At 43.6% G+C, this 25,447-nt stretch overlaps 1 protein-coding gene across 4 annotated transcripts in view; it reads left to right on the top strand.

Moving 5' to 3' along the window:
* Positions 1–8,825: 8,825 nt before the first annotated feature.
* Positions 8,826–25,447, top strand: part of TRAPPC9 (trafficking protein particle complex subunit 9) — a 547,093-nt gene continuing 530,471 nt past the window's right edge. For 3 of the 4 annotated variants that reach the window (XM_075495328.1, XM_075495326.1, XM_075495329.1), the window contains exons 1-3: positions 8,826–8,924; positions 10,465–11,065; positions 22,856–23,001. In XM_075495328.1, the coding sequence (XP_075351443.1) occupies positions 10,482–11,065; positions 22,856–23,001 (730 nt within the window). In that variant the 5' untranslated portion in view covers positions 8,826–8,924; positions 10,465–10,481. Of the gene's footprint in view, positions 8,925–9,545; positions 9,564–10,464; positions 11,066–22,855; positions 23,002–25,447 lie in introns of those variants that run through there. The other variant, XM_075495327.1, reaches the window with a different exon arrangement.

Raw genomic sequence — 25,447 nt, 5'->3', positions numbered from 1 at the left:
TGAAGATCTTCCAATTTTTCCAGAGAGAATCTGAATACTCTAAATTTCTTGGCAAAGCCAAAAAAAACCCTGAAGAATACCTTTTCTTTACACAAAAATAGAGCATGGCTAAAAAGATTGGCCACTATGTTGCTGAGTGACATTTTAAAACTGATCCATGCATATTTAAAAAATTAATAGGCTAATTAGAGATTTAATTATTTATGATCTGCGGTCCCAAAAAATTGAAATTCACCATTATTGTGTAAGGAACAGTGGATAAGTGCTGGACTAGGGAAAAATCTGCTTGTGTCAGCGAGCAGGGGAAGGAGCTGAAGTCAGTCTGGCAAAGCATAAACACAATATGTGGATAAGTAGTTGGCACAGACAATGGTAAATGTAAGGTTACATTAAAAGAAAGAGGTGTCTAGCACAAGAGGCATACTGTAAGAAAAGAAATTAACTTCTGTAGTAGTAGCATTCTCTAAATTTGCAGTAAAGCAATATAAAAGCAGCATTTATAAACTGAAAACAGTTTATAACAGTTCATGATGAAGCAGAAGTATTTCTTGTGCAATGCAAAAAAAGCTATTCTGAAGGGATTTGATGAAGCGTTATTTGCTGGGGATAAGAAGGTTGCATCATATTCAAAATACGAGATAAATCTGAGTAGTTGGTAAATTATATGCTAATGCCTAAATGCAAACTGAAAATGACTGAATTGACAATGGTCACTTTAAGATACCTAGACATTTGGAAGTGTCAGGTAAGGCTCTCAGTGTAGGAGTTCCTCCGTTAGAATAGCTGGAGCGATGAAGATTTTCAAAAGCAAAAAGAAATTAATGGAAGCCAAGCTTTTAGGCAGACAATACCATGTCTAATCTTCCATTTCCATTTTTGACAGATACACATTTTAGGCAACCTCTCTTCAGCGTTGTGCTATCACTTGGAATTATTCAGAACACATACCCTCATCCTGGAGGATGTCCGGAGACTGAGTAGTTTAATGGCAAGGAGAAAGCTCTAGATCACAGCGTTTACAGAGCCACAATCTAAATTATCTTCTAGAGATGATAAAATATTAGATACTCCAATGTACATTTAGTTATAACTATCTTAATTAATGCAAGCCATATATTGTCATCACCTTTTTGTCTTGTAGGGAAGAAGTGAAACAACAATAAACTGCTGAGATAAAGTATGTCCAAAAATGTTTCTAAAACCCTCTCTGACCTAAGCTATAGGGTAGCTTCATGAATAATGCTGAGCATTGGCTGTGTTCTCAAGACCAAATCTTCAGGGTGTTTTGGTATCACCGATATCACACTGTCAGCATTTGCCACCCAGTTAGTACTCACATCAATAACATCGAATTAAATGTAGCAATCATTTCTCTCTGAGAAATCTCCCTAGTTACATTCCTGGCAAAATTCCATCAGAGAAAAACAGTTATTTTCTTTACTTAAAACTGTCACCCTCTGTCCCCTCCATCCTAAATCTGGCCAAGTTTGAACATACCTTTCTTCCTCCTGAAAGGGGTGTGTAGCTTCTTAGCTTTGTATTCTTACTGAAAGCCACAGAGCTGCTCTATTTGAAACCTGCAGTTTAATCTGTATCACCTTTGAATTCATGTTAAATCAATTTACACCAGTTCAGGGAAGACATCTATGAATGCAACTGCTCGTCCATAATCTTCAAATAACTGTGAATGCTACAGAAGTTACGTTGTTGGAGTGCCACTACCTTTAAGTCGTAACATGCCCCTTTCTACTCCAAGAAGCATTTGCACTGGAAAAATAGAGACAGAGGGGCTGAGACTGCTCTCACGCCAGAGGATTTGCAAACTGAGGCTGGGAGCAGTTTTCATTTCCCTTGCTTTGGCTGAAGAGCAAAGGTGGCAGGGGAGGGCTTGCAAGAACAGATCATACAACTTTCCTTTCCCTTGATGTTCAGACAACAAAAAGATGGTTTGCTAGATGATCTGTCTTGATAAATGAATAAAATACTTGGACCAAGCAGCTCCATGGGGAATGGAGTGGCAGCAGGTAGATCTTTTCTATGGGGAGAAATAGTAGCATGTTGGAAGAGTTGGTGGCAACCAGGAACATGTGTCTGCTCTCCTGCGTTATTGTGGAATATAAAAAACCTACTGGAATGAGGAAAAGGTTGTCAGAGGTGATTATTCCCAATGGTTTGTAAGCTGGGATATAGATATAGAGAGATATATATATAAGCGCATATATACGTGCGTATATATATATAAAGTAAAATTATAGAAGAGGAATCTGGTTCCTGAATGTGGATTTCCAACTCTCCCCGTAACTGGCATATCAGCAATGTGCAAAGAAGTAAGTCTGCAGTATGTCGCTTGTGTTTTCACATGCATCTGTAAAGCTAATAAATGTTGTGCATTTTAAAGAGAGACGCCTAGCTCTCAGCTGTCCCCTTTAAAATGGTGTCTCTCCATTTTTTTTGCTGAGGTTTCTGACCTGTCATTGAGAAATATGTGCTTGCCATGTTATTATTCTCCTAAAATGGGTTAAGACCATTCATTTGCCTACATTTGCATTTAATATTTGTGTGTTGGAGGTAGGCTTGTGATCCAAGTGACCCTTCCCCGGCTCTGTAATCTTTCCCCAGCAATACACTTGTAACAAGGTCTCCCTAATAGTGACCTTTGAGGGAGCCACATTGGCAATAATGTAAGTAAATGACAGTCTCTATCTAAAGCTGGTAATTAACTGTATTTTTTAATATCCCAAAAATGTTTGGGTAACTACTTTCAAAATTTATGTTTTAGAAAATGTAAAGACTTACACTTTCTAAACTCAGAGGTAATGTAACTCATTTTTCCCAATTTTTTGGGGGAAGGGATACATTTGCACCACTTATGTAAGCTGTCTGTTGATAAATGAGGTGGCAATGTTATTTGGGCTACCTGCATGAAGAATTTCCTGCTGTCAACAGCAAATGCTTTACCAGATTGTCTCATGAATAGAAGTCTCATAATTTAATATCATACTTCAATTAATGATCAAGATGCCCTCTGTGCTCGCCAGAGTGGATGTGGCTACCCAGACGGAGCTCCCACAAAAACATGCAGCCACCCAGGTCTCAGGCTGCAGGAGTGCCTGGGCCTCTCGCTGTTCACACATGGCAGCCGTGCGGACAGCTGTGTGAGGTGAGACCAGGTGGATGATTTGCTCTGCATGGTGGCAGAGCTACGGGAGGAGGTAGAAAGGTTAAGGAGCATCAGGGAGGCTGAGAAAGAGATCGACTGGTGGTGCCATGCTCTGCCCCCCCTGAGACAGGAACAGGAGCAGCAGCAGCCACCAGTAAGAACCCACGATCAAGGGGATCCTCTATCCCGCCCCCCCGCCCCGGGCTGAAGGCAGCAGCTCAAAGGAGGAGAGTGAATGGAGGCGAGTCCACGCTCGTGGCGGCAGGCAAAGGCCCTCCCTGCCCACCTCGCCTCCCCAGGTGCCTCTGTACAACAGGTATGAGGCCCTGGAGGTGGCAGGCCAGTCAACGGAGGATGGGGACGACAGTCTATCTACACCAGAGGTGTCGCCCAGGTCAGAAGAACATACCTCTCGTATTAACACCACCTCCACAAGGAAGAGAAGACGGGTTATAGTTGTGGGTGACTCCCTTCTGAAGGGAACCGAGGGTCCGATATGCCGGACAGACCCTCCTCTTAGGGAAGTCTGCTGCCTCCGTGGGGCCCGGGTGAAGGATGTCATGAGGATACTCCCTAGCCTGGTATGGCCCTCGTACTATTATGCCCTACTGCTTTTCCATGTGGGGGGTGATGAAGCTGCAACACAAAGTCCTTGGACAATCAAAAGAGACTTCAGGGCCTTGGGATGGCTAGTAAGGGACTCTGGAGCACAGGTTATTTTCTCCTCTCTCCTTCCAGTTGTGGGCAGTGACACTAGAAGGAACAGAGACACCCAATCTATTAACGCATGGCTCCGTGGCTGGTATCATCGCCACGGATTTGGTTTTTTTGACAACGGGATGGCCTACACAGCACCGGGTTTGCTGGTGTCTGATGGGATTCACCTTTCTCAAAGGGGAAAGAGAATCTTTGCTCAGGAACTTGCGGGGCTCATCGACAGAGCTTTAAACTAGACTCGAAGGGGGAGGGGGATAATATCAGGCTTGCCCAAGGGAAGCTGAGGGGCGACGTGCCATGGTTAGAGGGAGCGGGTGCCAGTGAGGGCACTCGGCCTGTGTCTCTGAGATGTGCGGGGTACGCCGGGGCACAGCCGAAGTCGAACAGAGTTGAGCTAGGGGATACTGAGGCAATAGGAGCCAAGAGGGAAATGCCAATGAAACGCCTCAAAGCACACAAGGGGTGTTCTTATATGAAGGAAACACGTACGACAGCCCAGCTGAAGTGCCTCTACACCAATGCACGCAGCATGGGCAACAAGCAGGAGGAGTTGGAAGCCATTGTACATCAGGAAAACTATGATATGGTGGCCATCACGGAAACGTGGTGGGATGACTCGCACAACTGGAGTGCGGCGATGGATGGCTATAAACTCTTCAGGAGGGACAGGCGAGGCAGGAGAGGTGGTGGGGTAGCCCTATATGTCAGGGAGTGTCTGGATAGTTTAGAGCTCGATGATGGTGATGATAGGGTGGAGTGTCTATGGGTAAGAATCAGGGGGAAGGCCAACAAGGCAGATATTGTGGTGGGAGTCTGTTACAGACCACCCAACCAGGATGAGGAGACTGACAAACTATTCTATAAGCAGCTGGGAGAAGCCTCACAATCGCTAGCCCTTGTTCTTGTGGGGGACTTCAACCTGCCGGATGTCTGCTGGAAATACAATACAGCAGAGAAGAAACAGTCCAGGAGGTTCCTGGAGCGTGTGGCAGATAACTTCCTGACACAGCTGGTGAGTGAGCCAACGAGGGAAGGTGCCCCGCTGGACCTCTTGTTCACGAACAGAGAAGGACTTGTGAGCCATGTGATGGTTGGAGGCTGTCTTGGGCAGCGTGATCACAAAATGATAGAGTCTTTGATACATGGAGAAGCAGCGAGGGGGGTCAGCAAAACTGCCACCTTAGACTTCCGGAGGGCAGACTTCGGCCTGTTTAGGAGACTGGTCAAGAGAGTCCCCTGGGAGGCAGCCCTTATGGGCAAAGGAGTCCAGGAAGGCTGGACATTCTTTAAGGAGGAAGTCCTAAAGGCACAGGAGCAGGCTGTCCCCAGGTGCCGAAAGACGAGCTGGCGGGGAAGAAGACCGGCCTGGCTGAATAGAGAGCTCTGGCTCGAACTCAGGAAAAAGAGGAGAGTCTATGACCTCTGGAAGAAGGGGCAGGCAACTCAGGAGGACTACAAAGGTGTAGCAAGGCTGTGCAGGGAGAAAATTAGAAGGGCCAAAGCTGAGCTAGAGCTCAATCTGGCTGCTGCTGTAAAAGACAACAAAAAACACTTCTTCAAATACATTAGCAGCAAAAGGAGAGGTAAGGAGAATCTCCAGCCCCTAGGAGACGGGGGAGGGAACACAGTGATCAAGGATGAGGAAAAGGCTGAGGTACTTAATGCCTTCCTTGCCTCAGTCTTTAATAGCAGGGCCAATTGTTCTCTGGGTACCCAGCCCCTGGAGTTGGAAGACAGGGACAGGGACCAGAATGGAGCCCCCATAATCCAGGGGGAAATGGTGAGTGACCTGCTGCACCACTTAGACACTCACAAGTCTATGGGGCCTGATGAGATCCACCCGAGAGTACTGAAGGGACTGGCAGATGTGCTCACCAAGCCCCTTTCCATCATTTACCAGTAGTCCTGACTAACTGGGGAGGTCCCTGCTGACTGGAGATTAGCAAATGTGATGCCCATCTTCAAGAAGGGCCGGAAGGAGGACCCGGGGAACTACAGGCCTGTCAGTCTGACCTCGGTACCAGGGAAGCTGATGGAGCAGATCATCCTGAGTGCTATCACACGGCATGTAGAGGATAACCAAGGGATCAAGCCCAGCCAGCATGGGTTCAGGAAAGGCAGGTCCTGCTTGACCAACCTGATCTCCTTCTATGACAAGGTGACCCGCCTAGTGGATGAGGGGAAGGCTGTGGATGTTGTCTATCTAGACTTCAGTAAAGCCTTTGACACCGTTTCCCACAGCATCCTCCTGGAGAAACTGGCTGCTCATGGCTTGGATGGGTGTACTCTTCGCTGGGTAAAGAACTGGCTGGATGGCCGGGCCCAAAGAATGGTGGTGAATGGAGTTTACTCCAGTTGGTGGCCGGTCACAAGTGGTGTTCCCCAGGGCTCTGTGCTGGGGCCAGTTCTGTTTAATATCTTTATCAATGATCTGGACGAGGGGATCGAGTGCACCCTCAGTAAGTTTGCAGATGACACCAAGTTGTGTGGGAGTGTTGATCTGCTTGAGGGTAGGAAGGCTCTGCAGAGGGACCTGGACAGGCTGGATTGATGGGCCGAGGTCAATTGTATGAGGTTTAACAAGGCCAAGTGCAAGCTCCTGCACTTGGGCCACAGCAACCCCATGCAATGCTACAGGCTTGGGGAAGAGTGGCTGGAAAGCTGCCAGGCGGAAAAGGACCTGGGGGTGTTGGTTGACAGCTGGCTGAATATGAGCCAGCAGTGTGCCCAGGTGGCCAAGAAGGCCAACAGCATCCTGGCTTGTATCAAAAATAGTGTGGCCAGCAGGACTAGGGAAGTGATCGTGCCCCTGTACTCAGCACTGGGGAGGCCGTACCTTGAATGCTGTGTTCAGTTTTGGGCCCCTCACTACAAGAGAGACATTGAGGTGCTGGAGCGTGTGCAGAGAAGGGCAACGAAGCTGGTGAAGGGTCTAGAGCAGAAGTCTGATGAGGAGCGGCTGAGGGAACTGGGGTTGTTTAGCCTGGAGAAAAGGAGGCTGAGGGGAGACCTTATGGCTCTCTACAACTACCTGAAAGGAGGTTGTAGAGAGGTGGGGGTCAGTCTTTTCTCCCAGGTGATAACAAGTGATAGGACAAGAGGAAATGGCCTCAAGTTGTACCAGGGGAGTTTTAGACTCCATATTAGGAAATTTTACTTCACTGAAAGGGTTGTCAAGCATTGGAACAGGCTGCCCAGGGAAGTGGTTGAGTCGCCATCCCTGGAGGTATTTAAAGGACGTTTGGATGAGGTGCTTAGGGACATGGTATAGTGGTGGTCTTGGTAGTGTTAGGTTTATGGTTGGACTCGATGATCTTAAAGGTCTTTTCCAACCTATACGATTCTGTGATTCTGTATTACGGAAAATCCCTACAAATCCCTACATATGCAGTCATACGTAGTGGGATCTTAAATGGGAAGAGAGGCAAATACGGAGAGGCCTGGCACCACTCAAGAGATTGCCATTTGGAAAACAATGCTGGAAGGATGTTATTTGGGGCCCAGAGCTGACAAGTTGCAGATATGTCCTGTCAGCTCTTGCCTGAGTGAAAAGCAGAGGGTGGTCCGAGACTCTGTCTTAGAGAACTGCTGTAATGAGGTGTACCAATGCTTTGTTTTCCTCACTAAACCTAAGAACCAGTTTCCTAAGTTTGTAGTTTAGTGGAATAAAATAGTGTTTATTTTTCATTTAAATACTGCCTCCTTTCAAGAGCGATTTCAAAGGTGTTTGGCAAATACTGAGATATGAGATGTCATTCTCACTGAGAACTGCTGCTGTAACTAGGATGTCATAGAATCATAGAATGGGTTGGGTTGGAAGGGACCTTAAAGATCATCCAACCCCTCTGCCACGGTCAGGGACACCTTCCACTAGACCACGTTGCTCAAAGCCCCATCCAGTGTGGCCTTGAACACTTCCAGGGATGGGGCATCCACAACTTCTCTGGGCAACCTGTTACAGTGTCTCACCACCCTCATTTCTTCCTTATGTTGAATCTAAACCTACCCTCTTTCAGTTTAAAACCGTTGTCCCTTGTCCTATCACTACAGGCCCTAGTAAAAAGTCTCTCTCTGTCTTTCTTATAAGCCCCCTTTATGCACTGAAAGGCCGTAAGGTCTCCCTGAAGCCTTCTCTTCTCCAGGCTGAACAACCCCAACTCTTCCAGACTTTCGTCAAAGGAGAGGTATTCCAGCTCTCCGATCATTTTCATGGCCCTCCTCTGGATGCACTCCAACAGGTCCATGTCTTTCCTGTGCTGGGGACCCGAGAGCTGGACGCAGTACTCCAGGTGGGGTCTCACCAGACTAGAATAGAGGGTCAGAATCACCTCCCTTGACCTGCTGGCCACGCTTCTTTTGATGCAGCCCAGGTTACAGTTGGCTTTCCGGGTTGCGAGCACACGTTGCCAGCTCACGTCCAGTCTTTCATCCATCAGTATCCCCAAGTCCTTCTCTGCAGAGCTGTTCTCAATCCACTTATTGCCCAGTCTGTGTTGATACTGAGGATTGCCCTGAGCCAGGTGCAAGACCTTGCACTTGGCCTCGTTAACTTCATGAGGTTCCCATATCCTCCACTAGAAGAGCACCCTAACTTTCACACAAGGCTCATGCTTCCCAGAGTCTTAAGGATTTTTGACCTTTAAGCTACAAGACACCAAAGACCGACTTTAGGATTTGGAAACGCTAGGAAGGCTCACTTTTGGCCACTAAGTGTTAGAGCTCCTGAAGTTTTCAGTTACATGGCAGGGAGAGATATTGGCAGCTGGGATTCACCTGCCAGTTCATGTTCATTCCTTTTAATGAATTCCTCTTCGAGGAGCGTCTCGTATTTGCAGACACAACGCGGGGAGAAGCACCGCGAGCGACAGCCCCACTCCCCTCCCCAGCGAGCCCGCCAACACTCCCCCTCCTCCTTTGCGCATGCACCGCCCGCCCTCGGCGGGGAGGGGCTGTGAGCGCCCATTGCCGTCAGTTCCGCCGCGCCCCGCCCCTGCCCGCCCCGCGCGTCCGGCAGCAGGAGGAGGCGGGGGCGGTTCCTGTCCCGGCTGTGAGTGCCCCCTCGTTCCCCTCCCCTCCCCGCGTTACCCACCCAAAAGCCTGAGGCGGCCACTGCCCCCCCGCCTTCGCGAGAGACTCAGCCCCTCCTCGCTGCCCCCAGAGCGGCTCCCCTGGGCCTCCCCGCTCCTCATACTGCCCCTCAGCCCCCTTCCTTACAGGGCTGCGGGGCGTGTGTGCCTGCCGCCGCGCCTCCTTAGGGCTTGTCTCTTGTTTTAACATTTCTTTCTTTTTCCCTCCTAAACTTCGCCGCGCCTAACGCGGGGATCTGGCCAGAGAGAGGGAAGCGGAGCGGCAGAGGCGGCGGTGCCGCGGCAGAGCGGCCGCGCGGGGCGAAGCCCTTACACCCGCTCTTCCTGCCCGTCCGCTGCGGCGGGACGCGGCCTCCCGCTGAGTCCGAAGCGGCGGGACGGGCAGCGAGGGCAGGGCGTTCCTCTGGTGCCCGCGCTGCTGACAGCGGGGCTGCGCTTCTGGCTGACGCTGGGGAGCAGGGTGGGGGGGGCGGGAGAGGGGATTTACATTACCGGGTGTTGGCGCTGTCAGTAGTTACGAGGAGCCCCTCCTCCTCACAGAGCTGCTTTTCTGCCACCTGTGCTCCTGGGCTCAAAGCTCTTTCTCTTCGTTCTGTTTGGTAAAACCAATAGTGTCAGTCTAAAGCTGTGCTGTGGAGTTGGTGTGGTTTGGGTTTTTTTCTTTTTTTCCGTTTTTTGGGGTTTTTTTTTTTTTGGTTGTATGTACGTTTTAGAGGGTGCTTTGGAGCTGAAATCCACCAAGGGATCTGCGTGATGCTGGAGGTCTCAAGAGGAGATGCTAGGGCTTAGCTATGTGCATCTTCATTTAAGACACAGCTACAGTACAGTAATCGATTTTAGATAGCTCAGGGGAGAAGGAATTGTACGTGTTTAAATATAAAAGCAGAAAACATTGCGTAGTCCTTCTGATGAATCTGCATGTGTTAAAGAAAATAATGACTTGTTCTCAAAAATAAGTGTTCTGGACCTGATTTTCCTCTTCTGGGCCATGTGTGAGCACTGACAGCTGTGCAAAGTTTGGTCATTCCGATTTGGTGTCGGTTTACATCCCACCTCACACAATTTTCTGTATTTCCCCAAGGCATGTTGTGGAGCCAGACTGGAGAGCCTGAGTCTCGAAAGACCTCTCTTCTGAGGTGGTGCTTTAGCAAGCGTTTAATCTGTGGCTGTGGTATGGAGAGAGTCTCTGCTGCCCCATGTGTTAGGTTGGCTTGCGTAGCTGCACAGTGAATGGGAAACTGATTGGGTTGCAAAAACCTAATTTCCAGATTTTTGTTTGTGGCCATACTGATAATGTGACTAAGAACATTCCTTGTGCACTGTGTAACTTTGTCAGTAGGCTGCATGATTGAAGATTTAGTAAAATGATGAAAGAAGGTGTTAGTATTGTAGCACATATATACAGGATGCAGAAGTGTTTAGCATCAAAGGCCTGGTTTGATTCAGCAACCATGTGTACTGCTGAATGTTAAAAAATAATACACTCTTTTCTTTTACTAGCCTGCAGTTGATGCAAAATGAGTGTTCCTGACTACATGCAGTGTGCTGAGGATCATCAGACTCTCCTGGTTGTGGTTCAGCCGATTGGCATTGTACCCGAAGAGAGCTTTTTCAGAATCTACAAGCGAATTTCAGCAGTGAGTCAAGTTAACGTGCGCGACTCTCAGCGTGTGTTGTATATTCGTTATAGGCACCATTATCCCCCAGAGAACAATGAATGGGGGGATTTTCAGACACACCGGAAAGTTGTGGGGCTGATAACTATTACAGACTGTTCTTCTGCAAAGGACTGGCCTCAGACTTTTGAAAAATTCCATCTTCAAAAGGAAATGTATGGTTCTACTCTCTATGATTCCCGGTTGTTTGTCTTTGGGCTTCAAGGAGAGATTGCGGAGCAGCCCCGCACAGATGTGGCGTTTTATCCCAGTTATGATGATTGTGAAACTGTGGAGAAGAGAATAGAAGATTTTATCGAATCCCTCTTCATAGTGTTGGAGTCTAAGCGGCTTGACAGAGCCACTGATAAGTCTGGAGACAAGATCCCGCTCCTCTGCGTTCCTTTTGAGAAGAAGGATTTTGTAGGTCTGGACACCGATAGTAGGTAAGCAGCTATTTCTGTCACCTCGCAGGTCTTGAGAAAACATGTGGCAATTGCTTGCCTTTAGAATAAGCCTATTAGAAAGGACAAAGCATACTTTGTTACAGGAAAGGTCATGTCCTTATCTTATTGTGTATGTCTGCTGTAATTTAAGGGAATTTAATTTGTAGTTTGACCATATTTGATGTTTTGAGTTGTGTATATATATATATATATATATATATATATACACACACACACTTAATTTATGAGGCTAATCAAATAATAGGAAGAAGTCACAGGAGAGGTTTGATGGGTTCTGCTATAAAGGGACTTTAAACAGGGGACAGCTATAAAGCTGGAAAGCTTCAAATTGTTTACACAGTATTAATAAAGAAATTCAATTAATGTCGATAAAAAATAATTTTGTTTTACGTTGAGTAGTATTTGACTAATTCTACTTACTGTGGGTTTGTTTTTTCCCCTAAGCCTCTGTCCACTTTTTCATCCTATGAAATAGTGACCATTTATTTTGGTGACCAAGTTCAGTGTCTTTCCCTGTCTTTTGTTTTTATTTAATTATTTGATATTCTTGACCAGTCTTGTTTTGCTACCGTTCTACTCACAACTGTTCTCTTTGGTTTTCCCCCCACATCTTTTCTTCCTAATCATTTGCATGCTCAGCTTTCAGATTTGACTGTTACATAGTTCTTGTATTGGGGATTAGTAATTCTGGCTTGCTAGCTACAGGCAAGTGCAAAATGTGTTTGACTCCACTGTTCACAGTGAAATCCAAAGGACAGAAGCAACCGTCTTCCTTTTGTCTTGGAAAAGATAGAGGTGTGGAAGCCCTATCAAAATACATTTTATGCATGGGAAGAGTATCTTTCACATCTGTCTTGTACTACTAGGGATGCCAGCAGTGGTTATTCTGTGTAAAAGCTCAGAGGTATCCAGGCTGGGTTGTCCAGAGCTGTCCAGGCAGGTTTGCGAAGCCTTCTGATCATGTTAATCAGCTCTGCCTGCATAATTAGTCCTAGTCTTAGAATCTCTGCCTAAGAATGTGATATACTGGAAGAAAGTTTCTAATTAGTTTGAAGCCGTCCATTAAATTATCTCTGGTTGCTTGAAGGGCCAACAGTACCTTTCTCCCCTGCTCCCGATCCTCTTTGCTGGTGAACAGAGCAAGTTGAACTTGCTCTGACTTGCTTATCCGATGTTCCCTACTCGAGCTCCTCTTTCAGTGTTGTGGTTAATCCCCACACTATTCAACTTTCATTAGTGGTATAAATTATTATGGTATTGGTTTTTGTACTCTGCATGGGCGGTAAAGTTTTGTAGACTAGATGAGCCCTTTTAGAATCTCAGCTTTAATTACTCAGTTTGGATGAATTTTAATTGAACATAATCACCAAGATTTCTTGTTTCAATTAGCTAAGAAAGCTATGGGTTTTGGCCAAGAATCTCAAAATCAGAATTAATTATGCTGTTCAGTTGTGTCTTCTAAATAGCATGCTTTCAAATTGTGCTTTGGAAGTCAGTTCCTTACATAAATCACTTACTTATGAGCAGTGGCTGTGTTGTAGCTAGCGGCTAAATATTTCCTGTGAAGTTCTGAACTGATCGGGAGCTCAAATAACAGGTAGTATGTTTGTCTGCACATATCCAAGAAGATATTTTATGCTGTTGCACTGAAGAGTTGAAACAGATTTAGTGTGATGCTTGAATTCTTTGCAAAACGGAAGGTGTATGACCCCAGTTCTGTAAACATATGGGTTTAGACAGAGTTAATCACTGGTTCAGGTATGCATACAACCTTGCTGGGGGGTCTGAATGCCAAATAGTTTTTCAGTAAGTTTAGATCAATGGATTTACTTTAAAAGTTTGCTGCATTTAACTGCTCAAAGAAAAGGTGTTAAATATTCTAATCTTTCCTCTTTCAGTTCAATAGTAAGGAAGTTTTTCGGCTTTATTTTGCTGTGGAGTTAGTACTTCTGATTGTTTTAAAACTTAGGATGTATATATGAATAGTGTTAGCAAGCTGAATTAAAAGATCTTTATATTCAGTTTAGTATTTTGTGTGGCTGAGTAAGGAAATGCTCTAAATGCCTGGAGGTGGTTTTTTATATTTTTGAGTGTTGTAACAGAAAGGAGAAAATAATGTAATCCCAAGTAAATGTCAGAAAAGGAATTGTCCTGGATTTAGAAATACATGTGCGCAGTGTACCTGAGCTGCTGTGCACAGGCACCTTTCACGTAGCATGACGCATCTTTGCTTGTGTGTTCTACACAGCAGAAATTCAGGACCGTGAAATGTCATTGAACTAAGATCAGTTTATTAAACTAGCCTACAATTTCAAACGTAAGTCTTTATGTGAAATGGTAGTATATCGTGGTTTATTACTTTGGTTGCAATAAAAGGTTTCTATTGCAGCACGCTCTCTTTTGCAGTGACAGATTCCCTAATTACAGGGAAAGCATTGCATTAAGTCGTAACAGGGACGTACGGGGCTGTAAAGGACCTTCCTCAGCTGACTCCAGTTTATGTTTTTGCAAGATGTGATGTTGCATAATTCCATTCAGGGAGGGGTAGAGGTTGTCTGAATGCAGGGTGTGCATATGAGAACATCTGGGTAGAGTAACTTTTGCTACTTTGTTGGTTTTGAGTCTGTTGGCATAATGAGTTTAAAGAATGAAACAAAAATGATGATGTTAGTGAGATATTGAGGCAAATGAAACAGCTTTTTCTAGAATAGGTGGAAATTTCTAAAGGGTTAAAGGCAAAGAATGTCCCCTTACTCTTTTTTATATACTCTCCATCCCTTTTTTAAAAATTTTGTATATATAATGTATCCTGACCTTCCAGTCAGTGTGCAACTAACTGGTTAAAAAGTACAAATATTCTATATTAAACAGATGGAAGAGAAGGCACGCTCTCTGTGCTTATAACAGAGAGTATATGTCTTTGCTGCTGTAGTTGCAGATGTCTACTTAGGCTAAATCAGCATATCTTTTCCTGTCAACTTCTAAAACTGAAGTTAAATTTCACAGTGTGTAGCAAAGGTCTCATTAGATGTAGAGTGCAGCTGTAACCTTGAGCTAATGAACTGGGTTGATATATTGAGTGAAAATACATTAAGCAGTTACATGGGACATAGTAATTATGATCACGTGATTTGAAGACTGATTAAAACTACCAACTTTTTTTGTATCTTAAAAGAGACTTTTCTCCAAGCAGTTTTTTGTAAAAGATAAAGGCTAATACTTATGTTATGATCAGGACTAGATACCTAGAACTGATCTTCTCTCTCACCCTGTTACTAAGGCTAGCGTTAATTTGGTTGCATAATAATTGCAACATGATTGGCTTCTTCTAACATGCAGAGTTCATAAATTAGGAAGATGGATTATTATGCTGCATTTCAAATAGGAGAATTCTCCAAAAAAGTGGAGCTGATCTTTTCTTTTGCAAGTTGCTTGTATAACGAGCAGAAGGGACAACATTCCCAGAACTTGTACTGAGATGACAATATACACAGAACCACTATATTATTTGTGTAGAAGAATTTTTTTGGCTGGTAGAAAACTTTATGAATGAAAAATAGTGGGATTAAGCCCTAAGAAGTTCTGAGGAAAGATTGTCGTGTTAAATAGAAGTCGTAGGCCTGGGAGTCTGAACTTGGTTTAATTCCTAGAGCACTCAGCCAATGGGTGGTCTTGGCAAATCTGTTAAATTTTTCTTTGTTTTTTCATCTGTAAATTAGATACAATATTTATGTGAAATCAGTTGCACTTGATAGTTATTTGTAGAGGGTGGGAGACTGATTGAAAAGAATGGAAATGCATGTTCTCATGATGATACAAATGTCCTACAAACTTGAAACTAGGAAACATACTTGCCAGAAATACCAGAAATCCCATTTGTTTAATTTTTCTATTTTATTTCTGTTTTCAGCAAAAAAAATAAATGTACTCATGTATGATTATAAATCTACTTGGATAAGCTCATTTTAATGTTGTTTACATCAGTTTGTGTCTTAGGTTTTTTCTTTTTTAATACTGGTAAGGCATCCATTTAATACTATTGAGCAATGAGAAAGTAGGGCTCTATTTATAGATGTGTCTTTCTCTACACAGTATCGTAGATGGGATTTGTTCACTGATTTATCAAAGTTTATGATATCTCAGTATGTGTATGTGGCTGTTAATTTTCTTTCTGTTCTCTGTCTTTCTAATTTTTGTTTTGTTCCCTTTTTTTTTTCCTTCTTCTCTCATACTGCCCTGTGAGTTTGTTGTTGGGTCTAAAAAGGTAGGCTGTGATTGCGTATATTTAAAAATAGTTAGCTTTCTTCCATGTACTGCCTTTCCACTCCGCCTTCATTGCATATTTTAGTGTTGCTTTTTATATTTATTTTTCAGTACACACAAAAATAATTGCTGCCTGGAGCCTCACTCCTGTCGTTGACCCCTTTTGGCGCATTTGGCAATTATATTTGGTAGCAATGCTGAATTTTTTTGTAGGACACACATAATTTGCTTAGGCGGCTGCTGGCCTCTGGCATTTGCTTTATTTTTTAAACTCCAAAGCCATGAAGCTGTTGCTGCCTGTGTTTGGTTTCCAAATTCAAAAGTTCTGGCAGTCGATCAAATGCCATAGCTGTGTCTTAAGTCTGGATAATGTTATGATTGGTGGTATCTATAGTTCTGCATGCTAATTGGAATTAGCAGAATTTGATGGAAACTTTTGTTGAAGCACTTTGCATGAATACTTTTGCAAATTCATTTTGCATGTTTCTTGTTTTTAAATTTAGCCACGTTGAAATTTTGAGGATCCAGAAATTCCTTCAAACCTGTTGCTGGATGGTTTGTAGTGAAAATAAATTCTGTCCTGAAATATAATATTGTTGCTCTGAATTTTCCATAAAATTATACTGGGATCCTAGAAAAGAGTTGGGGATGAAGGGGTAAAGCATGTACCCTATATAGCAGATGAGGTAGAAATGGAAATGGGGTCGAGTAGTGCTTTTTGGTTCCTGGAACAGGTTTATTGTCCTCCAGTTTGAAGTAGTAGTAGTGGACACTGATAGTAACGATTGTGGTTATTATTCTGAAGAGAACATAAAGCGTGTGTTAGGTACCAAATGAACACAACTAACTTCAGAGAATAAGATTTTAAACTAGTTTTGTAGTCCACTGTATGTGTACATGTGTTGAGGAGAGGACCTTCTGAAGAGGAGTTTGGATGGCTGACGCTATGGAGTACTCCACGTGTGGTCCTGCATTATGTGGCATTGCCTTCCTTGAGGATATTTCCGAGTGCATCACACTGCGGAAGGGATTTGTGATGTGTCTTTGGGTGAGACTTGGGTGTGTCTTTGAAACTTAATGTCTTAAATGATCTTTTAGAGGAAAAATAAATAGAAACAGCTTTTAGCAGTAGGGTACTACAAGAAGCTGACCTAGAAAAAGGTTGTCATCTTATCCTAGAAAAAGTAGCAGTTAATTTACATGGACTGCCTGTCATCAAATAGATTAGGATTAAGCAGTAGGGAGCCAAAATAATTAAACAGTGTTTTAATAAAAAATAAATTAGAAAGAAGATATCTATAAACTTCTCACTTTGTGGCCAGATTCTTCAGGTAAAGCTGTGAAGCAAAAAAACTAGCTAGGTATTAAAATGAATAATCATACTTTTATGCTGATTTTTTAATATATATATATATGAATGTATGATTTTTTTTCATTAAATTTGCACCCCAGTATACGTTGAAGAAACCATCAGTCACCTAGACATGCTTTTATCAGCCTGATATTGTAGATATTGTGGAGAGTGGTTTTCGTTTCAATGAAATCTTTGCCTTTTGTCTTTTTGGACATCCTTGCAGTAACTGGGGGGGGGGGGGGAGGGGGGAAGCCTGAATTCATTGTCCTGACTTGTGAGTGCGAAATTAAGACACAGTTTATACATTTGTATGGTGCAAACTTACTCTGTAATTAGTGAGAAAATGTTTTCCAGGAGGATGGTGAAAGCTTGCAGGGACTGTAGGAGATAGATCCTGTCTTGGCACCACATTTAAGAGCCTAAAAGTAGGCGGAATGAATTCAGTCTTTGAATAATTTAATAGTAAATTTCTTCATCACCAGGAATAAATTATCTGTTTGTTTGTAAATAAGGAGAGTTTCTAAAAGAGAAATGTTTTGTATGAACAATGTTTATTGATGTCTAAGTGAATAAATGCAGTAGAACGTTGCATATATTGACATATGCATAAATTTGCAGCAAAATCAGGTATTGGTTAGGAAGAGCTGTCGGTGAGGCAGTATGATTGAAACGATTCCAGTATTAGGTTCTGATTTAGGAGTCTGGCACCATCTCTTCTCCTTTTGCTGTATGACTTATATTTATGAACTTAATTGTATGCAATCTGGAAAATCTGGAAAAACACTTAAAAACAACAGTTTTGAGAGAATAAGAAATGTAATTTGTCCATAAACATAGAGATTACTTGAAAGTGTAGAGAGAGGAAAATGGAAGTGCTAGCATCTTTGAAAGGAATTATACCTGTGTAAGGAAACAATGATTCTCCAATTCTACTATTTATTCTGTTAAAAAAAAAAAAACCAAACCAACAAAAAATAGTTAAAGGCAATATAACACTTATAATCTTAATTTCATTCTGGAATGCAGAGATTAGTAAAATGTGATTTGTAAACAATTTATACTCTCCTATGCCATACTGATTCAAGATTACAAGGTAACTTTTTGACAGAGGTATTTCTCTGTAACCCAAAGCTCAGATTGAAATCTTGGTAAGATTTGGTGCCCTTCCATAGTTTGTGCAGAGCAGCTTTAGTTTTCACTTGGAATTTTCTTGCATTTTTTTTCTTAAAAAGATCTGTAAAGTACATGCTTGTTGAAAAATAAAAGGTAAGAAATACTGCAATTTCTTGACATATCTGGAAGATAAAGAACAACAGTCATCTTGTATTTAGCTTCATTTAATGTCATCATCTTCACATCAATTGTGAATATGATGTGATAGGTCAGAAAAGTAGGAGCATTTATACAGGAGTTATTTGTAACTTTTTGGATGGAGAGGAGCAATAGGAGACATGCTTCTTGTCTCCTTTTATAATTTCCAGTTTTTCTTGTAAACAATGTCACTGGTTTTGACGGCTTTTCTATTTAATTTTTATAAGGACATTGTATGTGCTTCCATATATCTTCTCTTTTTAAATTTCTGTCCTCCATCCATATAAATCAGTTACTTTCTCTTCATCTTCTTGATGAATTATTCTTTTTTAGAACCAACTACAAGGAATAAGACATTATTTGGTAGCTTAACGCAGTGGTTATCCTTTGGACTTGATGCTTCTCTTTGGCGTAAAAAAACCCAAACCAAACCAAGAACCTCAAAAGCAAACAAACCAGTAACATGTAGTTGTTTTTATTATTACCATTTCTCCTAGCCTTACTGCCTTAAAATCTAAAGGAACTAAATTAATATGCTTATTCCTACCCTTATATTTAATATGTTCTGTCCCCCCCTTTTTTTTTCCCCACATTACAGACTTCATGAAGACAATCTGTTCAGATGTGTTATGAGAGATTATTTCAGTTGCACTTTAATTCATCTCTAGGGTCCTCTGGGAAGTTCTTTGCTGGAAAAAAAACCCACCACCCCAAGCCCCATTTCATTCCATAATCGTGGTGTTTCCTCTTATATTCAAGTCTTGCTCTAGGGTCTAAAAGTTCAGCATCTGGAGGATGAATGTTACCCTGTTTGATGGGGGTTTTTTGTTTGGTTGTTTTTTTAAGTTGTTAGGTTCAAATATGCTAGGTAATTTTTTAAAAGATATTCTGTTGGACTTAGTTTAATGGAAAAAGTATCACTACATCTACTAAAAGCTAAAAATGTAGAACTATTGACAGTCAATCTGAGATGGTTTTTCGTGTTTTTGGAAACCCCTTTTAACCAGATTCTTTGGAGATACTTCATGTATACAATAAAAAATGACATCTACAGCAATTCTTTTAATTAAAATTTAATTCTCAGGTAACTTTTATTTTAGTTTAAACCACCCAAAAGAAAAAGTTTTTTATTTTCCCTTGGTGTGAAGTTTTGACAACGAAATTGTATGCCTCTCTGTATTTATGTACTTAGAAGACATTGTTAGAACAAAAAGGCTATACTATTGGAGTAATGTAGATAAATGAATAAAATATCTAAGTTGACATTTTATTTTTCTCTAAGGAAACAATTTTATAAGGCAGAGCAAGGACATTCTTGCTAGGGAATAACTTTTGCAGGAGGGAGAACAGAATTGCTGATGGACTCAGAGCAGCATTGTTCTGAACTGTGACTTAAATCATGAGGCACTTTGAAAGTCTAGTGTGCCTTACTTGGCATCCGTTACATTTCTTTAGCTGCCGCTTACTAAAAAAACCTAAATAGTAACATTAGTGCCTTTATTGCATGGATTTGTGCCCAAGTTGCCTTTTCAGTTGTACCAAAGTGTCTGTTCAGTATTTTCAGTAGGACTTCATTTGCCTTGGCTATTAATTTTGTTTGGGAAAGAACTTCACCATTTATTTTAACATGTGAAAAAAGAAGTAGCAAGAGAAACCCTGTCAGTTCTTGCCTGAAGTGATAGTGTTCCTTCACTAATCATCCCTTTAAAAGAAAAACGTACCTGTTTCAGGACCGTGACATATCTAAAAAGATAGTATTTCTTCACAAACATAATCAACTCTTTACAAACCGTGGGAAGCCAACGCTAGCGGCAGCAGCAGCAGGAGCAGCAGTTGCTGCGTGCTGAGAGGAGTACGAGGCTTGTGAGGCCCCCGCCGACACATTGGGGCTGTGTGTGGAGAGGGACCAGGCGACAGGGCTCGTGAGAGCTCGGCGGTGCCGGCTGCCCCCGCGGCTAGGTCAAAGCGCGGGAAGCCGCATGTAACCGGCCTCGGGGTGCGGCAGCCACCACGAGCGCCACGAACAGGGAGCGGCCCAGCAGTTCGCGCGGGAAGGGCTGCGCACTCCGCTAGAGATCGGGCTGCTGTTCGCTCTGCTTACCCGCAGGCTTAGGCTGCTGCCCCGACAGTCACCCCAGCTAGCTGGTGGCTGTGCAAGCCTACCCGGCAGCTTGAGGTCTCCAGGGAATTAGAAGGGCTGATTAGGCTGTCCTTTGAAGCATGTCAGAAGCATGGTGGTAGAGATCAGGCAAGGGCTGTGCTCTGCAGCACACAGGAATCTGCTGCCAGGAAACCTTGCCAGGCAAGCCTGGGATGAGTGGAGGCAGCCACCCAGACAGAGCTTGCTATCAGAGCAGCTGCTGGACAGGTGGAGGGCTGCAAACACTGCACCCCTGCCTCCTGGGTGGAGGAGGGTGGAAGCTCCACCTGTGCAAGGTGTGCTCTGGTGGGGTCACTCAGGCAGTGGGTGGAGGAGCTGCAGGAAGAAGTTAGCATCTGTGCTTTATTAGGGAGGATGAACAAGAGTGAGTGCTATTTGAGCCTTAGCAAGAAGAAATACCAGGGCCCTGTGGCACTGACCTCCAGAGACTACTGGACAAAGCTTCAACAGCGAACTGACAGCACCTTGGAGAAGGAGGTGCCATGGTCTCTTATGACCCATAGGAACAGGGTATCACTTCACTGCCCTTTGTTGTGTGTACCAACCAGCAATAGATATGAAAACTGGGCAGCGGACAAAACCCATGAGCAGAATTCACAGGGAGAAGCCGCACCAGCAGCACATAGTAAAAGCTGCAAAAGGACGTGGCGAGTGCTAGTAATGTGTGACTGTTGAGAGGCACCGAGGCACCTATCTGCTGGCCTGGTATACAGTCAAGGGAACTTTGCTGCTTGCCAGTAGCCAAGATTCAGGATGTCACAAAGAGATGACTGCTACAGCTGGTTAAAAGCACAGACTACTGTCCCCTACTTCTTTTCCATGTGGGCACCAATGACATGTTAAAGCAAAACCTGGGCGAGATCAAGCAGGACTTCAGAGCCCTGGGGGCACAAGGGGACAGGTGCGCAAGTGATTCTCTTCTCTGTCTTGCCAGTCAGAGATAGGGGTGCAGGCAGAATTCAATGCATCATGCAGATCAGTACATGGCTTAGTGGCTGGTGTTGTCACCAGGGTTTTGGTTTCAATGATCACGGGTAGATTTTTGATGAATACAGCCTACTGGGGAAGAGGTAGGATCCACCTACCAAGAAGAGGCAGGAGAATCTTCACTAGCAGATTGGCTGACTTCATGAATCATGCTTTAAACTAATGAACTTGGGTGGTAGTGTCCAAAACTGTGACACCTGCATATTCATAAGCAATGGGGTAGATGAGTGCACCTATGAGAGAGTAGTTAGGAATGCTCCCCAACCCTCTCCAAAGGCAAGAATCCTAAGTTCAGCCACCTCAAGTGCATGTCTACCAACACAAGTAGTCTGGGCAACAAAAAGGAGGAACTGGACCCCCGTGCCCGGTCTGAGAGTAATGTTGGAGGAACCACAGAAACGTGGTGGGAATACTCCCATGACTGGAAGACCACAGTGGATGGCTACAAGCTCTTTCAGATAAGAAGGGAAGAAGAAGGGATAGAGTTGCACTTCATGTGAAAGAGAAATTTGAATGTATGGAGCTGAGCTGTGGAGACCATGAAAGTTCTATCGAATGCCCTTGGATCAAGATTAGAGGGATCATCACCAAGGGACATCTTATGTCAGGTATCTGCTACGGACCTCCCAATCAGGATGACAAGGCTGATGAAACCTTACTTCGGCTGCTTAAGGAAGTCTTGGGCCAACAGAACCTGATCCTCATGGGTGACTTCAATTACATGGACATTTGTTGAGCAAGCAACACAGCAGTGCACAAGCCGTCTATCAGTTTCCTGGAATGCACTGAGGACTGCTTCCTGCTATAGATGCTGGACCTGTGAGTAGGAACAGTGCAGTGCTAGATTTAATGCTCACAAAACAAGAAGACTTGCTTGACAACATAACTACCAGTGGTAGCCTTGTATACAGTGACAACAGCATTGTGGAGTTTAAGATCCTGCTGAGCACACTAAGACCAGTAGCAGGACAAAGACCTTGGATTTTAGAAGAGCCAACAATATGCTCAGAGCCCAGATGTGAGGGATTCCATGGGAAGCATCCATGGATGGCAAAGGAGCTTGTGAATCCTGGGAGTTATTCAAGAACAGCCTCCTGGAAGCACAGGAACAGTCCATTCCCTACGGAGGGAGAGGAATAAGGCAGAACAAGAGACCACCTGGGCTTAACAATGAGCTTCTGGGTGTACTTAAAAGCAAAAAAAGAAGCATACCAGCTATGGAAAGGCTGACAAATACCCATTGAGAATTACAAGAACCTTGCTTTGGAGGTTTTCAAGATGCAACTAGACAGGGTGCTAGATAATCCTCATGTAGGCTCCCTTTCCCATGAAAGGTTGAACCAGATGATCTTTCAAGGTCCCTTTCAACCTGGGCGACTCTGTGATTCTGTTTTATTTCATTTGTGATAAGGCTATTAAAGTGCTCTGAAGTGTAGTCTTTTAACTTTGTGACTCTACCTGCATAAATGCTATGTAGCTAAAATACGTGATGCATTGCTTTTTTTCAATATATCCTCAGATTGTTGGTTCTTTTGCATATTATGCTGGTTAGAATTCGTACTGGATGTTTGCTCAGAGAAAGAGAGTAATGTTCATCTACTATAAAGGAGGAAAGAAAATTAACTTTAGGTGTTCATTATCTCAAATAAGTGTTTCCTATAAATAACTGTAAATTGTACCTTTTATTTTGCAGACACTATAAGAAGCGTTGTCAAGGCCGGATGCGGAAACATGTTGGTGACCTGTGTTTGCAAGCTGGCATGTTACAAGATTCCTTGGTGCATTATCACATGGCAGTGGAACTTCTGCGGTCTGTGAATGACTTTCTGTGGCTTGGAGGTAGGATTAAGTGGTGTTAGTGAATCAATTAATTAGTTGCTAAAACTAAGTAAATCGAACTATCTTCTATAGCTTTCCTTCTGTATCGGGAAAAGTAGGAATTATTTTGGTGACCAAAATCTGAATATCAGGTGTGACTAAGAATTAAGTTGAAATAAGAATGAACTAATAAGACATGAGAAAGAAGTGTGTTTAAGAAAACCTGCAACATAAAACGTGTTACTGTAGTAAAGCATGTACTTAAAGAATTCTGCATCTGACTTTTTACTGATTCTTTGGAAAGTGTTTGGTTTTTTCAGTGGATATAGTACAGATGTTTTAAAAAATTTTCCTGGGGGTATCTACTATGGACTGTTAGGAAAAGATTTTTGCCTTTACATCTACCAAAGCCACAGGTGTTTAACTTCCACTCGTGTAACTTCCTTCCTTTCACATTAGGTCCTAAGCTTCACTTTTTTTCCTGCCTTTTTCCTTCATCCTTTCCTTTTCTTTTTTTCATTCCTGCTTTTTTCTATTTATTGGATATGCAAGTGATCTTTGAGCACAAATTCTGCTTCTCAGTTTCATATCCTTTCAGGACAATCGCTGTCTCCAGTTCTGCATTTAGCTTTCTCATTCTACTTGAGAAAAATAAAAGCAGAATTTAGCTTCCAAATGGCTCTGTAGGTTACATGCTATGAAAAACTAACAACTTCTGACCTTCCATTTCTTTCCTTCTACTCTTCCAAAAGGTTAAATGGCTCAGGATTCTTCAAGCAGGAAAGGAGAACTCTTCTCCTTCTGCAGAGCATGAAAATATTTTAAGGCCCATCTGTTGGACTACCAAATTATACTTATAGACTCCTAGAATAATTTGGATTGGAAATGACCTCTGGAGGTCCCCAAGTCTGATCTCCTGCTCATATCACATCCAGTTAAATCAGGTTGCTCAGGGACCTGTGCAGTTGAGTTTTAGGTATATTTAAGGATGGAAGTTATACAATCTCTGAGCAACCTGTTCTAACATTTTGCTGCTCGTAGTTTGAAAAAACAACAACAAAACATAAATTGTTCCTATGTTAAAGCAGAATTTCCTGTGTCAGCTTGCGTTGACCCTCATCTAGTCACTGCATCTCTGAGAAGCATCTGACTCCATCTCTTCTGTACCTTCCCAACGGGGTGTTTAGAGACAGCAATAAGATCTCCCCTTAGCCTCTTGTTCTTTAAGGCTGAACAAGCCCAGTTCTCTCAGCTTCTCATATGTCATGGGCTCCAGCCCCCTGACCATTTTGATGGCCTTCCACTGGACTTGCTTTGGGATGTTAATGTCTTTCTAGTACTGGGGAGCCCAAAGCTGGATGCATTGCTCCAAATGTGGTGTCTCAGATGCAGAATAGAGGGGAATAATTGCTTCCCTTCACTTGCTGGCCACACTGTGGCTGTTACAGCCCAGTATGCAGTTGGCCACCTTTCTTGAAAGGGTGACTACTTACTGCTGTTAACTTGTTGTCCACCAGGGCCCCCAAGTCCTTTTCTGCAAAGCTGCTTTCCAGCCAGTCAGCTCCCATCCCAGGCTGCACTGCTGCATAGGCTTATCCCATCCGAGATGCATGAGCCTTTCTTGAACTGCATGAGGCTCCTGTCAGCCTGTATCTCCAGCCTCTCAAGGTCCCTCTGCATTGAAAGCCTGCCCTACTGTTCCCCCCCAATTTGGTATAACTCAGGAATTTTCTGAGAGTGCTCTATGCAATCATCCAGGCTGTTAATGAAGACATTGGAGTATTGTCCCCAGTATTCATCCGTGAGGGACACCACTAGTAACGGGCAACCATTTGGACTTTGTACTGCTGATCGCAGAATCATAGAATGGTTTGTGTGGGAAGGGACCTTAAGGATCACCTAGTTCCAACCCCCCTGCCATGGTCAGGGACGCCCCATCCAACCTGGTCTTGAACACTTCCAGGGATGGGGCATCCGCAACTTCTCTGGGCAACCTGTTCCAGTGCCTCATGACACTCATAGAGAGGAATTTGTTCCTTATATCTAATCTAAATCTACCCTCTTTCAGTTTAAAGCCATTACCCCTTGTCCTATCACTACATGCCCTTGTAAAAAGTCCCTCTCCAGCTTTCTTGGAGGCCCCCTTCAGGTACTGGAAAGCTGCAGTAAGGTCTCCCTGGAGCTTTCTCTTCTCCAGGCTGAACAACCCCAACTCTCTCAGCCTGTCTTCACAGGAGAGGTGTTCCAGCCCTCTGATCATCTTCGTGGCCATCCTCTGGACTTGCTCCAATAAGTCCATGTCGTTCTTATGTTGGGAGCCCCAGAGCTGAACACAGTACTCCAGGTGGGGTCTCACGTGAGAGGATTAGAGGGGGAGAATCACCTCCCTCGACCTGCTGGTCATGCTTCTTTTGATGCAGCCAAGGATACGGCTTTCTGGACTGCACATGCACATTGCTGGGTCATG

The sequence above is a fragment of the Mycteria americana genome, chromosome 2, assembly GCF_035582795.1.
Source record: "Mycteria americana isolate JAX WOST 10 ecotype Jacksonville Zoo and Gardens chromosome 2, USCA_MyAme_1.0, whole genome shotgun sequence".
Classification (NCBI taxonomy): Eukaryota; Metazoa; Chordata; class Aves; order Ciconiiformes; family Ciconiidae; genus Mycteria; species Mycteria americana.
The sequence above is the reverse complement of the archived record's forward strand: the minus strand, read 5'-3'. Positions and strand labels throughout refer to the sequence as shown.